Source organism: Myotis yumanensis, unplaced genomic scaffold, assembly GCF_028538775.1.
Source record: "Myotis yumanensis isolate MYYU_CA2020_CCGP unplaced genomic scaffold, mMyoYum1.0.hap1 SCAF_5, whole genome shotgun sequence".
Taxonomy (NCBI): Eukaryota; Metazoa; Chordata; class Mammalia; order Chiroptera; family Vespertilionidae; genus Myotis; species Myotis yumanensis.
This window is the reverse complement of record NW_027223756.1, coordinates 52,151,405-52,166,425: the sequence shown is the minus strand read 5'-3', so window position 1 is coordinate 52,166,425 and position 15,021 is coordinate 52,151,405. Positions and strand designations below refer to the sequence as shown.

At 43.1% G+C, this 15,021-nt stretch overlaps 1 protein-coding gene across 3 annotated transcripts in view; it reads left to right on the top strand.

The window, feature by feature from the left end:
- Positions 1-15,021, top strand: part of SLC10A7 (solute carrier family 10 member 7) — a 195,648-nt gene that overhangs the window by 139,543 nt on the left and 41,084 nt on the right. For all 3 annotated transcript variants that reach the window (XM_070415273.1, XM_070415274.1, XM_070415272.1), the window contains one exon: positions 5,888-5,923. In XM_070415273.1, the coding sequence (XP_070271374.1) occupies positions 5,888-5,923 (36 nt within the window). The remainder of the gene's footprint in view (positions 1-5,887; positions 5,924-15,021) is intronic.

Here is a 15,021-nt window from a genome sequence, read left to right as displayed (position 1 = left end):
TAACTACAGGGCAGTAAAAACATGTTTTTTCTACTAAACATAAATTACTTCTATCCCAACAGGATAAAACTTGATATGTTAACATGAACTGTCATAGTCTAGGCTCTAAGTCAGGGGTCCTCAAACTTTTTAAACAGGGGGCCAGTTCACTGTCCCTCAGACCGTTGGAAGGCCAGACTATAGTTTTAAAAAAAAACTATGAACAAATTCCTATGCACACTGCACATATCATATTTTGAAGTAAAAAAACAAAACGGGAACAAAAACAATATTTGTATTTGCATGTGGCCCGCGGGCCGTAGTTTGAGGACCCCTGCTCTAATCAATAGTAAATAGAAGTCAAACAGAGGTATATGCTCTAATAAAATAACCCTTGCGCTGGCCTATTGGACCATGCTCCGGGATGGCATAGAAAGGTCATGCAGTCCTGATAGGGGCTTATTTCCAAGTTTTGGTCAATTTTTATTAAGGGAGTGCTGTGGACTCTGAGATTCATTTGGATGAGAATGTCTTAAGAGAGGCTCAGAACCTCCCCCAGGAGGGACAGTGGGAGGCCCTGGGACTTTTAGCCTGGAGAAGACCGAGTGTGGGGACTCAAAAGCTCACTTCACCATTATTCTTAAATTTGTAAATGTAGCCTTAAAAAATTATAGTTTTAGAGTGCAGAGATTTTATTTACACTATTCAAAAGCAGCAGTTAAAAGGCCACTTGAAGAACAAAATAAACACAGAAAGAAAACAGAAACAGACTCATAGATACAGCGATCAGCCTGATAATTGCCATGGAGGTGGATAGGGGCTGGGTGAAAAAGGTGAAGGGAGTAAGGAATACAAACTGATAGTTACACTATGTGATAACTATGTATGATGCTAAGTGGGTACTTGAATTTTCAGGGGGAACACTGTGTAAATTATGTGATTGTCTAACCACTATGCTATACACCTGAAACTAATATAAAATGATATTGAAAGTCAGCTGCAATCTAAAACTAAAATTTTAAAAGAAAAGCCATCACAAGGAAGGAGAGGGACAAGACATGCCCTAAGTTTCTCCGAGGGGAAGACGGGCAGCAATGGGAATGGTTTGGTGTCAGTATAAGAAAGAGCTTCCTCCTTGTCAAAGAGCTCCAGCCATGGCAGTATGTGCCTGGAGAGCAAGGACATTGTCTCCCTATGCAGTGGTCGGCAAACTGCGGCTCTCGAGCCACATGCGGCTCTTTGGCCCCTTGAGTGTGGCTCTTCCACAAAATACCATGTGCGGGTGCTCACATACAGTGCAATTGAAACTTCATGGCCCATGCGCAGAAGTCGGTATTTTGTGGAAGAGCCACACTCAAGAGGCCAAAGAGCCACATGTGGCTCGAGAGCCACAGTTTGCCAACCACTGCCCTAGGGGATCTCTGGTAAAGGTTCAGCCATCACACCCACAGAGCTAGAAGAGAGACAGTCAAAGGGTGTCAGACATCAGATGAGGACTGGACCAGGGTAGGTCTGAGATCCCTTGCAAAACTGAGACTCTGTCATTCTGTAGACCTTGAGTTATTGCCTTTTAATTAAAAACTTAAAGTACCTTTCCTAAGGCTTGACATTCAATATCCTGGAGACGAAAGCCTAAGGAGTCGGTTTTAGTATCTGTGTGATCACAGTAGTTGGTGTAGCAAAACCTTTTGTTAACACTCAGTGGCTAGAGCATCGGTCAGCTCATGGAAGAGTCTGGGGTTCTGTTCCCGGTAAAGGGAGCATACCTGGGTTGCACGGTGCAATCCCTGGCCCAGGTCCGGGTGAGTGCAGGAGGCAACCAATCGATGTGTCTCTCTCACGTTGATGTTTCTCCCTTTCTCTCTTCCTCCTCCTCTCCTTTCACTCCCTAAAAATCAATGGAAAAAAATATCCTCAGGTGAGGATTAACAACAAGAAAAATATTATAATTCACTTCAGTTTTGCCTTTTTACAAGTCCTGCTGTTGAGAGAAGTATATTCACAGTTTTGTTGTTTTTGTTGTTACTTGGGAGTTTGGGGCAGGAGGGACTTGGGTTTGTATTTTAATGGACTAAATCTCGGTGTCTCAGATTTGACGCTTTTCCCCTCTCCACTAAAGTCATTGAAATATATTCACCCAGTCATTCACATCAGAGGTGTAAATGGTTTTTCTGAAGGTTTTTTAAGAGACAATCAAAGCCCATCACTTTGTGACTTGAATTCTTCAGGTATTTCGATCAGAAAGCTTAACAAACCCTCCCAACTGCAAGAATGCTAAAACTATGTTTTGACCTTGACTCTGCCGGGGGAAGGGGGGGGCGGGTATTGACATCTTTTGCTAGAAGTGCTCATCCACCACCTCTTGGTTTTAGCCATTGGTGTAGAATTTACTTGGGAAAGAGAAAGGAGAAACAATCAAATTGAGCCTTCAGAGTGTGAGGGAAAATAACAAGTTTATATGACTTTGCAGCTCCCAATGGTTGTTGCTGTTATAGTTTAAATTTTTAGGTCACCTTTTTTGTCATTGATATTTGCAAAAACCTGACTTAAAAAGTGCATCAGACATGTCACACAAAGACTTATTTCTCCATTTGTTTCATATCATCAAAAAGACATAACAAGTTTTGCTCCTCTCAGGTTTAGTCTTAAAATATAACCCTGAGGAAACAGGGTAAGATTGCAAAGATTTTACTTACACCACTCAGGACCCCAGGCTCTGGAGTCGAGAAGCTAAAGATTGAATTTCCAGCATTGCCTCTTTTTATTTCACTCAGTGTCTCTGAGTCTCAGTTTCCTTCCCTAGCAGGTGGAGAAATAATAGTACCTAACTCATAGGGTTGTTGTGAAGATTATATAATGTAACAGACACTAACCAGTAGCTCTCAACCTTCCTAATGCCGCGACCCTTTAATACAGTTCCTCATGTTGTGGTGACCCCCAACCATAAAATTATTTTCGTTGCTACTTCATAACTGTAATTTTGCTACTGTTATGAATCGTAATGTAAATATCTGAGATGCTATATGTGTTTTCTGATGGTCGCGACCTACAGGTTGAGAACCGCTGCAAGCCCTCAGACATCTTAAGTTCCTCATAAATGTTAGCTATTATTATTCTAGTACTAATTCTAATGGCTTCACCAAACCTTAATTATGGAGCTATTGTCCGGATTAATGACATCGTGGCCAAATCATTCCCTTACACAGCTGCAAAGCAGGTTTCGGCATTGTGTAACAATTCATTCTTAGCTAATGAACTTGAACAACCATTTTTGAGAAAATAATGAGGAATCTTGAATCTAGAATTAGAAAATGCATCCTGTTTGCCAGGAACTTTTTAGGAACAAATATATAACTATTTTAGGAACAAATATCCTAAGTCCTTGGGAGAACTGCAAAGAACCTACTGTGTGTTGGTGACTATACACTTGAAATGTCCGGGCAGGAAGAACTGCAGATCATAGTGCTTTGCCTCCCAGAATAAGCTCCTGTCTAAGAATCGGTTGTCAACTAGAGACCAAGGTCACACAGCAACTGATCACTGCCTACATGCCTCAGTGGGACTCTAGAAAACTGCACTGGCCACTCAGATGTCCTCCCCGGGGACCAGGGGTGTAGTGGAGTCAGTTCTGGGTTGGGAGTTGGACAAAGCAGGCTCGAGTCCAGGCTTCGCCATTTATTTTCTGTGTGACTTGGTCTGGTTGCTTGGCTTTTCTCAACCCTAGTTTTCTCATCTGTGAAATGTGGCTATTTTATAACCTAACTCCTTCAAGAGGTCAAATTGTAAATGTGCATAAAAGTGCTGAAGCCAAATGCCATTAATAGTACTGGTATTGTTACTATTACTAATACCATGCCACTATTGCAAAGGAAAATAAATGGGAACAGGAAGAACATGGGTCCCTGTGTACTACATATGACACCAGTGTGACTCCTCAAACACAAGGCAAATATCCTCAGAGTGGTGATGAGACTCAACCTTCTTCCTGGCTGAAAATCCTTATCCTATGACAGATATACTACCTGTGTCTCAGAAGTATTATTAGCGTATTGATAATCCAAAATTAACAGTAATATGTTTCTATTCTATTTTTTATCTGAATTTAAGTGAGTTGAAAACAGAAAAACTGGTTAGGTTATAAACTAAGTCATATCCATTATCCATATACTAAATTATTTGCCAACTCATTACACCCTCGATTTAAGTTCTTCATTCGTTCACCATTTATTGATCAGATCCCAAGCTCCCTCTCCTGACCTGCAAGGCCTTTGGTGATCTGGTCTCTGGCTCTTCCACTTGATGCTTTCTTCTCACCCTGCTCAGCTTTTCATAGTTTTGTGGATGCCCTTCCCTCTTCCTGAAATATCCTTACCCCTGTCTGCTGGATCCGTTTCCATTAATTCTTATAATTAATGGAACAATGCCTGGTCTATAAGTGGACATTCAATAAATGTTTAAACAAATTGACTTGAAATCCGATGGCTCCTACATAGACTGAAACAAGCGAGTATTTTTGTTTCCACTTGACCTTGTAAAGTCTGGAATTCCTACTAAAGTCTGAATATATTCCACATCATCGAAAGGCAATAGCTCTTATAAATTATTTTGCACATGTAGCTCTCCTAAATGTGCCAATGAGAACCTGTTTCATAGACACTAATGGAGTTGATAAGCCACAATATATGTTTTAGTAAGCAAATAGGTTAAATATATAATATAAATTAAAATGCTATATTTCCTATTGTCCATTGCAAAAGTTTGCACAATCAAGAAGCATGTGTTCTATTATTTAACAATAAAACAGGCATATATGTGAATATTCACATGAGTATACTCCTAAGAAAGTCATGATAGCAATGTTCACATAAGATAGGCCAGTGCCTCTGGGGCGACGTCCAAAGGATTGTAGTAACTAATGACAAAAGGACTTCCTACAGGACTTCTTTCCCAAAAGTAATGCAGCAGTACCGTCCATAGATCCTGGGCAGAGCATACTCTCTGTCTGTCTGCCTGTCTCCCTTCTCTCTCACACACATGCACACAGACTCTTTGGGATTTTAAAGTTCCAAGTAGAATTCATTAATAAAAATATGAAATGTGTTTTGTTTTATAAATCATAGTAAAGTGTGGAGAGATAAAGGAAGAACTAAGGGGCGAATAATCATCTCCTGCTTTCCACTGAAACCTGTCAGTTCACTCCCAACTCAAACACCTGGTTTAAAAGATTTATCTACAAGAAACCTAAAAGTTTGTATCCTGCCTCATCGACAACGGCCTCAAACTGTTCCTTGTCATCTCAGAAAACAAATCTTTTGCTCCTTCCTGCCTAGGGGAGGCCGAGGGACGGAGGTGGTCCTGTGTGGCCGAATGAGATGAAAGACTTGCCTTCCACCATGGAGGCATGGAGTCTAATCAAGCGAAATGAGTTCTGAGATCCCAGCTCATTTCCTAGGGGAGATCAGTTCGCATTACAGAATCACGGCATCTCATTCATCACAACTGACTCGGTCTTTGCTCAGGAGAGAACCCCAACTGGGACTAAACCACCTGTCTTCCCTTGCAAAGAGGCACTTTATCTGAGGTAGAGCTGAAAGCCTGGGAGTGAGAAAGCTTGCCAGCTTCCACCCGAGTGATACACATGCAACGTGGAAGGCAACTTAAGTTTTGCAAAGGAAGACGAGTTTAAGGAAGATTGGTGGTTGTGGTTTTAAAGATGCCAGATACAAATAATTGTAACAGAGATGCTATGGCATTATGGTGGAGAGAGCCAGGATTGGGGCTCCCTCTTCTTTATCTCCTAGGTTTTATTAAAGGATAAGCATTTCCATGCATCAGAGTTTAAAATGGCAAAGAAAGTGTGCTGATTTCTATGCTGATAAATGATCATCATCTCTTTTATTTCTTTCAGGGCATTGTTATCACACCCCTGCTACTGCTGCTTTTTGTGAGTATTTTGATGTTGTCTTTAATATCTTTTATTAAAAGCCATCTACAATCCTTGAAGAAAGGCCATTAAAATAGAATTGAAATTTGAATCACTTTGTATGATTTTGCATCACATTTTGAACTGTTCTCCCATTTGAGCTGTACCAAGTAATAACATGTGGACCCAAAGGATCTCTGTAGCCTCATGATCCAAGGCCAGTGTCAGGGCCCAGTTATTAAGCCTCCAACTCCTGGCCAAGTCATGAATTACTAGAAATTAGTGGCCTGTGACTAGGTCACAAATGTACTGCTCTTTATTTTTCCATTAGTAAAAACAAAGTGATTGCTAGTGGCCCAGTATTTGATAGAAAGAGTCTTGGACCCAGAACCAGAGGAAGCTTAGGTTCCAAGGCTGACAATAACCGGCTTCCCCACTTTGGGGAATACTGCCTCAATTTCTTCATCTGTAGAATGGGAAGCAATATTACCTACCCCAGTGTGCCTCCCAGGAATAATGAAATGTGCTTTAGAAATTAAAAAAAATACAAGCTACTGATTAACTAAACAAAAATTGTACAGAAAATAAGAAATGCTAATTAGCTGTCTTATTTCTTTTGGTACTAAGCATATGAGAAATTAGATGAAAAATTATAATAGAAATTAATGTTATCTCATGCTGAGAAAAGCATATGTAATCATGAGTGATACCTAAAATATTTTATGAACTGTGCATTTTTCATACACACATCTCCCAAATATAAATCACTCCACTGATCACTGCAATGGAGGGGGGGTGTTTCTGGGAGTGAAATGTAGCTGTTTAACTAGCACTGTTTGTCAGTGAATTAAAACTATGGGGAAAATTTATTTAATTATAGGGTAATTACCCAAGTTGGAATTCAATTAGAGTAATAGAGTGAGGGACTTCATTTCTTACAAGCTGTGCAGGAAGTGGAGGGGGAGAGATACTACTAAACAGTTGGATTCTGCATCATTCATGAAAGACATTACCTTTAAGTACGAAGGCCCAGCCTTCCCTTCCCTTTCCTTTTCTCCTGAAATGCTAGCTTCCTTCTGACCAGGTTAGAGGAGTCCAATAATCAGATTACTTCTCTGAGCATAACAAACCTCATTCATTTGAACTTCACCAGTTCAGAATTTGCAGCGAGTCTACTTGAAACTGAAGTGAATATTGATTTGCATTTGTTTGAAATACAAGACTTGGTATGTACTTACCTGCTCACCAGATGTGAGGGCCTGGGATCATCCCTTGGTGTTGTTTCCAAGACAAGGGCACAGCTTCCCAGGAGCATCCCCTGCATGCACAGCACGGGCCAGCCTGCAGTCCCGCTGCAGTGGGCCAGAGGACTAGTACAGAGCCAGGTATCTGGTTAGTGTATAGCAAACGGCTGTGTAGCCCAGGTTTTCTCCACTGCAGAAGAATAAAGAGTGGCATCTCTAACTCATGTGACTCTTACGAAAATCCGGGAGAAATCATAGCCGCAGCTACAGGGCTGAGACCTAAGGTAGCACTTTTGAGAATCTCAGAGGCTGGAATCCCTGGGGCCCCGTTTCGGCTCATGACTAAAGAACTAGAGGAGTACTTTTCCCCTCTCCTTCCCATCTCCATGCCATAGAGATTTTCTCCATGGATTAATATTATGGCATCATACTATTGCAAGCTTCCCCCCTCTCTTGGACCCACAGACTTGTGAGATTTAGTTGGTTCAACATTTTAAAATAATGGAACATCAAGAGTAGTAAAAGAAACCCCAAGACCCTGAACTTTAAAAAGTGTAATGTTTCCCCCTGAGCTACCTGGGCTGTCCCAATAGGTTGTCACAGGCATCATCACCCAACATTGATAGACACTTTTACTATGTTCTGTGACTTTAACTCGCATGCCCAGTATATAGCACTTTTGTCTCTTTAGGTTGTCACGCAATTTACAAACAATGGGCATTGCTTAAACACTTGGGTTACCAGGCCTCATTTCCTGAGCAGGAAAAAACCCCGAGCAACTTAAAATATGATCACATTCCATAAAAGATGTAGTGTTGTTGTTTTTATCAACACCCCTGTTATGGGTTAAGTTGTATCCCTCAAAAAGATATGCTGAAGGTCTAACCCGCGGCACCCCAGAATGTGACCTTATATGAAAATAGGCTTATTGCAGATGTAATTAGTGTAGGTGAAGTCATATTGGTGTAGGGTGGGCCCTGACTGCAATATGACTGGTATCCTTATAAGAAAAGAAGCCAGAGGCACACAGAGAGAATGCACGTCAGGTAGAAGCAGAGGAGGAGTGTTGGGTCTACAACTCTAGGAACACCAAGGGTTGCTGGCAAACTTCAGAAGCAAGGAGAGATGAGGAAGGATCCTCCCCTACAGATTCCACAGGGAGCATGACCTCATTGATCTCAGACTTAATAGCTTTCAGAACTGTGAAACAATATATTTCTGTTTACCCAGTTTGTGGTGTTGTCCTATATAATAAAAGGCAAATGGTCCAAACGGTGGAATGACCGGTTGCTATGACACGCACTGACCACCAGGGGGCAGACACTCAACTAGGAACGCTAAGGATGTCTGACTGCTAGAGGGCACAGGCTGGGCTGAAGGACCACCGCCCCCGCTCAAGTGTACGAATTTCATGCACTGGGCCTCTAGTGTTAAAGAAGAAACTAAAACAACACCTGGAAATTGAATTGTCTTTTTTTTTTTAATAATATCTTGAAAGGGAGTGAGTTCTCATTCACAAAGGGAGAGTGTGGCCTCCTAAGCACAGAGTTCATCCATAGTAATGGGAGAGGGAGAGGTAGAATAACTCTTATTGAGTAGATATAGTGGGAAGTTATTACATAATCTCATGTGAAGAGCATGACTACCTTTAGAGGTAGGTATTATCCTTACTTTATACAGGAAACTTAGGTTCAAAGAGTTTTTGTAACTCGGTTTAGACTGCACAACTAGTAAAGAGCACAAGCATTTTCACTCAGGGTCTGCCTTCCCGAGGGCCCCTTCCAGGTGATACTCACCCAGCACACCTCCCAGGAGACAGTAGTTTTAAGACATATGATCAGCGCTCATTACTACTACTTGAATATTTTTATTCTGGGTAACATAGGAAAGACTAAACAAGAACAAGGCATCATTATTGCCTTGAACAAACTTAAAGTTTATTTGGGTAAACAAGAATAAAGAATAATGAAGGCATTTAGAGGAAAAATTAACTGCTACGCTGTGTTATTCAGACTGAGTTGCAGAGGAGTTCATGGGGTCATGGAGAGAGATCCGGGACCAGCCTTGAGGCTGCATTCATGATTAGTTTTCCTAGTAAATGGCTACCTGTGATAAAAAATGGTTTTTCAACTTCTGATCCATCAATAGAGTACAACCATTACTGTCACATACAGTACTCTACTTTTTGTCATATATTCCCAATGATGATTGCATAATTGATAGTCACATGTATAAAATGATAACAGAAGAGTTAAAGAGAAGCTATTCATTTAATTGGCCCAAATGTTTTATTCCTGTACTGAGGACTGTTTCTAAAGCAAGTGAGGACCGATATTCTCTTAAACCCGCGAGTAGCTTATCTTCTGACTGTGTGTGTAAATCGCACAGAGATGGTTATCACACAGGGAGAACTTTGTGAGGCAAAATAACCTGGAGTCTTTGGTAAATACCCCTGCTGGGGCTCCCCTGCAAACCCCCACCAGACTTTTGAACCCTAAAGGGCCAGGAGGAGCACCTGGTACACCATTTCCAAATGCTCTAGCTAGAAGTGACATTGATGGACTCCCTTCTCCTTTAAGGACCACTGTCCCGGAGGCCAGCTCCCCTGTTGGTCTGAGACTTCTCAGGCTCCTCTGAAGGGAGGGAGGCAGTGACTGGGTGAGTTCAGGCACAGCGCTGCCTAAACCACACTTTCCCTGCCTCTAGCTCCTCCCAGCACCAGCTGCTGGGCTCCCTGAGCAGGCAGGGTCTGCTCTGCACAGCATGAGGAGGACACTGTGTCCTTGCACCACCCTTGCTGAGGGTCCCCACACTTAGAGCACTCTTCCCAGGGGAGCTTCAACATCTGCTCCAGTTAAGGGACTGTTTAGTTAGCAACAGTAGGCACTTGGTTCCTGAACCAAACTCATATTGACAAGACCAAATCCTGTGGTCAGGGGATTAGAAGCAAAGATGGTTTCCAGGTGCTGGGAGTATCCCTGCCCCGAGCCCTCCAGGTCCCCAAAGCCTATCTCCCCACAGCTTTCCTCTGTGCGCTGTGATAAGCCAACTTACCATTCGTTTGGGTGCATCCTTCTAAAATGTCTGTGTGGTTTGAGTAACCGGAACTTACAGTTGTACATTGGGGCCTTCAGTTATGGAAGGTAATCTTTTCATTTTAGGTTTTAAATTAGCCTATAACAACAAGACATGTTTTGCATATTTTTTATCTTTGAAAAATCAATTGAAGCCTGTTTTGCTTGTTCCTTCCCAGAGAAGGAAACACCATGCACCTAGAGTAAAAAGGATCCTTTCCCAACTAAATACATGCCTTCCAGGTAGTGACCCAGCTTTAGTGTGATACGTGCAGCTGAGTCAGAATCAACCACATTCTTCACAATCATGTTCTTAATTTTAATAGAAATAAAAGTCATTTTGACACTGAGCCCGTCAGCTGGTGTACGCTTAACTCATCTGTGTGTGGAAGGAATCAATGTCGTTGCATGTGTCCCTGGAGAGAAGGAGCAGCTGGGTGAAAGAAAGGCTCAACTGGAGTTTCTGGGGAAAGATGGAAACCTAAAAGGGTTTGGGGGCTGGGGACCAGGGACACTCCTCTGTTGACTTCCCTCTGTGAAGGAAAGGAGACTGGTATAGGAGAGTATGTCTGTCTGTGGGCGACAGTAAACAAGTCCCTTCCTTCTCCCCTTTCCCCCAGGACTGGGCTCCATGGGTGACGGTGATGGGTGATGGGTGATGGGTAGGATAAGGGTGGGCACTGGACAGGAAGTGAACAAGTCCTATTCTGTGTCTCAAGCAACGTCTTTCCATTTCCTCACAAAAGAGATTTAACACCCGTCATTCCACTGTATACACTATAAATATCTATCCTTATTTTTCCCTGAATGTGGTGCTAATGAAAGCGAAGACCAGTCATCAAGGGTGAATTATTTAATGCAATAATGTTTTAATCGCTGAGAAGAGGCACACATAGTGGAGGCGCCTGTGGCTAATGGATTTCCCTGGTAGGAGATAAAAGGCTGATTACACAGCAGAGCAAGGGAAGACCTGGTGCATTAATGACAGTTTACAGGTCAGCTCACTTACAGGAGAGATTTAAAACGCACCATCTGTTTTCTAACTGGAGGTTGATAAGTATGATTTTTACGGACAGTCAATGTCCCTTCGTCAAGAATTGGTACTTGTTTGTCTTTCTGTGTCTTGTTAGTTTGGCCCCATAATATTTTACTGACTGGACCCCCAGATTCTTTCCAAATCAAATCATTTCTGAATTGAATGGATTGATAGCGGCCAACCCTGCTTCCATTCAGCCTTTTTCTGCCAAGTTCAAGTCCTAATGCCCAGAAGACATCATTGTATGTGCTGGATTAACTCTTACGAAGCTAGCCTAGAACTAGTCTTGTATCACTGTGAGAGCATTGAGAAAATGTCACTCAAATAATTTTCTGGACCCTGTGTTTGAATTTGGGAACCCCAGTTGAGAAAGGCTGTACCATCAACCCCTGTGGATTGAGTGCCTCCATACACCCCCATTTTTTCTTTCTTTTCCTCCTCTTGCTCTGTCTGCCTTCAGTTCCCCATCTCCATGCAGCCCCAGGCCCCAGCCCCCAGCCCCCACATACTAATGCACTTCCCCTTCTTCTCCCACAGGGGCAGGAAAGGGGGAGCCCTCTCCTGCTCCCTTACCCATTTCACTGCTCCTTACCCTCTGTAATTAACATGCAGTAGAGTATAGCATGAAGTTAGAGACTGTGGAGAGACACAGGTTTGGATCCTGGCTCTGACACTTTTAGCTATGGTGACCTTGATCAAGTCTGTTCTCTGCCACTCTTACCTCATGAAAATTGGGGTACTGATAAGACCTACCTCAGGGAGTTGCTGTATTAAATTATTCAACACACATTAAGCATTCACAGCAGTGTCTGGCACATAGAACGTGCACAATCTTGCTGCCATTAGTATAATTAGGACAATTGTGTGGGAGGCCAGCCCACCAATCCTTGCCTGGGCCTGTGAATTCAGTAGGGCCTTGTAAGATACCTGAACTTGGAAGGATGGGAAGGAAAGAAAACGTTGCCAGGCCTCTTTTTCTAGCTATGTATCATGGTCATTTGTTAGGCACCTGCTATGTACTGCATTAGTGGTTCTCAAAGTTGGAACCCCAGCTCTGCAGCACCAGCCTTTCCTCCTCCCCAGATGTTCTGAAGGTGAGGCCAAGTAGTCTCTGTTTTAACAAACCCAACAGATGCTTCTGATGTGCTGGTGTAAGAACGAGTACCCCAGATGTAAAAACATAGCCACTCTGCTGGGCACAGGAAATGTGAACTTGAGTAAGACCCTGTCCCTGGCCTTCAGGAGCACACAGACTCCTGGGACAGACAGAATTGCAAACAAGAGCAACCGAGGATGCTGAGAGGTCCAGTGGACACACAGAGCCACAAAGGAGGGAGTGGCCACATCTGCATTTTGGGAGAAGGGTTTGGAAAGGATTCCTAAAGAAAAAATGCTTGAACTGAGTCTTAGAAAGAGATTAGAACTCTTCTCGTTCTCAGTGAGGAGGGGGAGGACATTCAAAGGAAGATGATGGGTGGATCCCACACAAAACTCAACTTTTAAAACTGGAGAGGAAGGGTTGGTGCTTAGTGCACGGCTGCACCCCCAGCACCTAGGCGTGCCGTGGCTCACAGGCAACATTCACATTGTGAATGAACACAAAGCTCCTAAATTCCACAAGTTTAATTTTCACTGAATCACTTCTTTTCAGCATAAGATATTAAAACAAATCACAAACCTACCTGTGAGTTTCTGCTTCACAGCACTCTATTCCTGAAAGAAATTAACTGATGACTAGATCGTCTGAGGCACTGTGTCTTAGCACAGGTTGGCAGCATGAGGCAGGTTATCACTAAAGCTATGCTACCTCAGTAGCTCAGTGAGGCCCAGAGCACTTGCTTGGCACAAGGTGTTTCGAACCTACAAGTCTGTCCAAGTGTGCGAATTATGGATGCTTCTTATAAACACACTGGTCTTCACAACAGAAACCACGACAGGTTCCTCATTAAAGTGTGATGAGCTGAGTACCCCAGACAGCGTGCTTCCTTCTGCTTTAGTTAAGGTCAGCTCTGCATGCGGAACGGCTGGATCTCAGGCTCTTCCAGGCATGCTCTCAGGAGCCGCCCTGTGCCAGCCGCTCGCTCTTCTTTCTTCTGGATGCCAGGCATGCTTCACAGTGTCAGAAACTTCCCCAAGGGTCCCTCTGCATCTCCACACTGACCCAAGACCCGTCTGGTGGCTAATTCGAAAGATAGGACTTGTGCCAAATTAGAGCCCCGCACTGAGGTTCCCTTCCTCTCAGAGCCACTTCTGAGGGAGCCCTCCTGCGGGATTGCCTCCCAGCATCCCCTCGGACCCAGCCTGGCTTTGTGTAACCTGTTAATGACATCTCTGGCTAGCGTGCTCTGGCCTCTGATCTGACAAAGCCTCAGAGGAGGGCGGCTCTAACCCGTATTCCTCATCCAGTGCATCTAAGATCATAGGCAACTCAGAGGGACCTGGAGACCATGGCAACTGCCCCTCACCCCATAGCCCTCCCCACTGTCTGCAAGGAGCAGGAAGCTTCCAAACACTGACCCTGCAAATGGTGAATGGAAGTTAGAACACATGGCATTCTTAAAACTGAAGTTGAAATGGGTTTTCCTTTACTTCTCTTATGCCAAATTTGATCTTTTAGATCAGGAGTGGGGAACCTTTTTTCTGCTAAGTGCCATTTGGATATTTATAAACATCATTCGAGGGCCATACAAGATTATCAACTTAAAAATTAGCCTGCTATATTTGGTCAAATATTTAATTAACCCCTAATGCCTTGGCAGGGCCAGACCAAATGATTTCACGGGCCTTGTACAGCCCTTGGACCAGATGTTCCCCACCCCTGTTTTAGATCAGTGGTCGCCAACCTTTCAGATCTCACGGACTACTAGTGGTCCTCGGACCACCCATTGGCGACCGCTGTTTTAGATAGAATAAAACCCCCAAATTAACTTAGTAAATGAAGCCACGATTTTGCTTTTTTCTCCATTTGATCTCTGAGTTTACTGCTGTGAGGAATACTTTATGGCTAAGCAAACAGCCTTCCCAGTATGGGTAAGCTGTTGTCACGGAGCAGATTTGGCTGAAGGATGGCTTGAATGTGCTTTAGAAGTATAGCCAATTTCATATCACAAAGCAGCGATTAGAGATGTTAATTATAAGTCACTTCTTGCTGAACCTCAGTTTTCACATCTTTAAAAAGAGGGAATGGAATGGGGCTACAAGTCTCTCCCAGGGTTAAGATTCTGTCAATTTTAAGTCTTCTCCAGGGCAGCATTAAGGATCTAAGGAAGAGGCAAGGAGAGCTGAGGGCAGAGAACAGGCCACCCTCTGTCTGCTCCACACACTCACACAGAGACACACTCATAGAGACACACACACACTTGCACAGAGACACACTCACAGACACACACACACAGACAATCACAGACATACACTCACACAGAGACACACACTCACAGATACACACTCACACAGACACACTCACAGAGACACAATCACAGATACACAGAGAACACACTCACACACAGACACACGCACACACACACATTCACATCCTTCTTCACATGGTTCTCGTCATGACTGAATGCCCTTTGGGTCTAGGTGCACATATGAATTAGTTGTGTTACTAGTGATAAATAAGCAGAGAAAAAAAATACCATGTGAGTTTTATAATACCACATGATAATATTTTATATATACTTAAGTCTTGTGTTTTTTTTAACTTTAGGAAAAAATGGATATGGTTTTGAATAAGAGTCTGTCATTTTTTAGCAAGTCATGTTTACA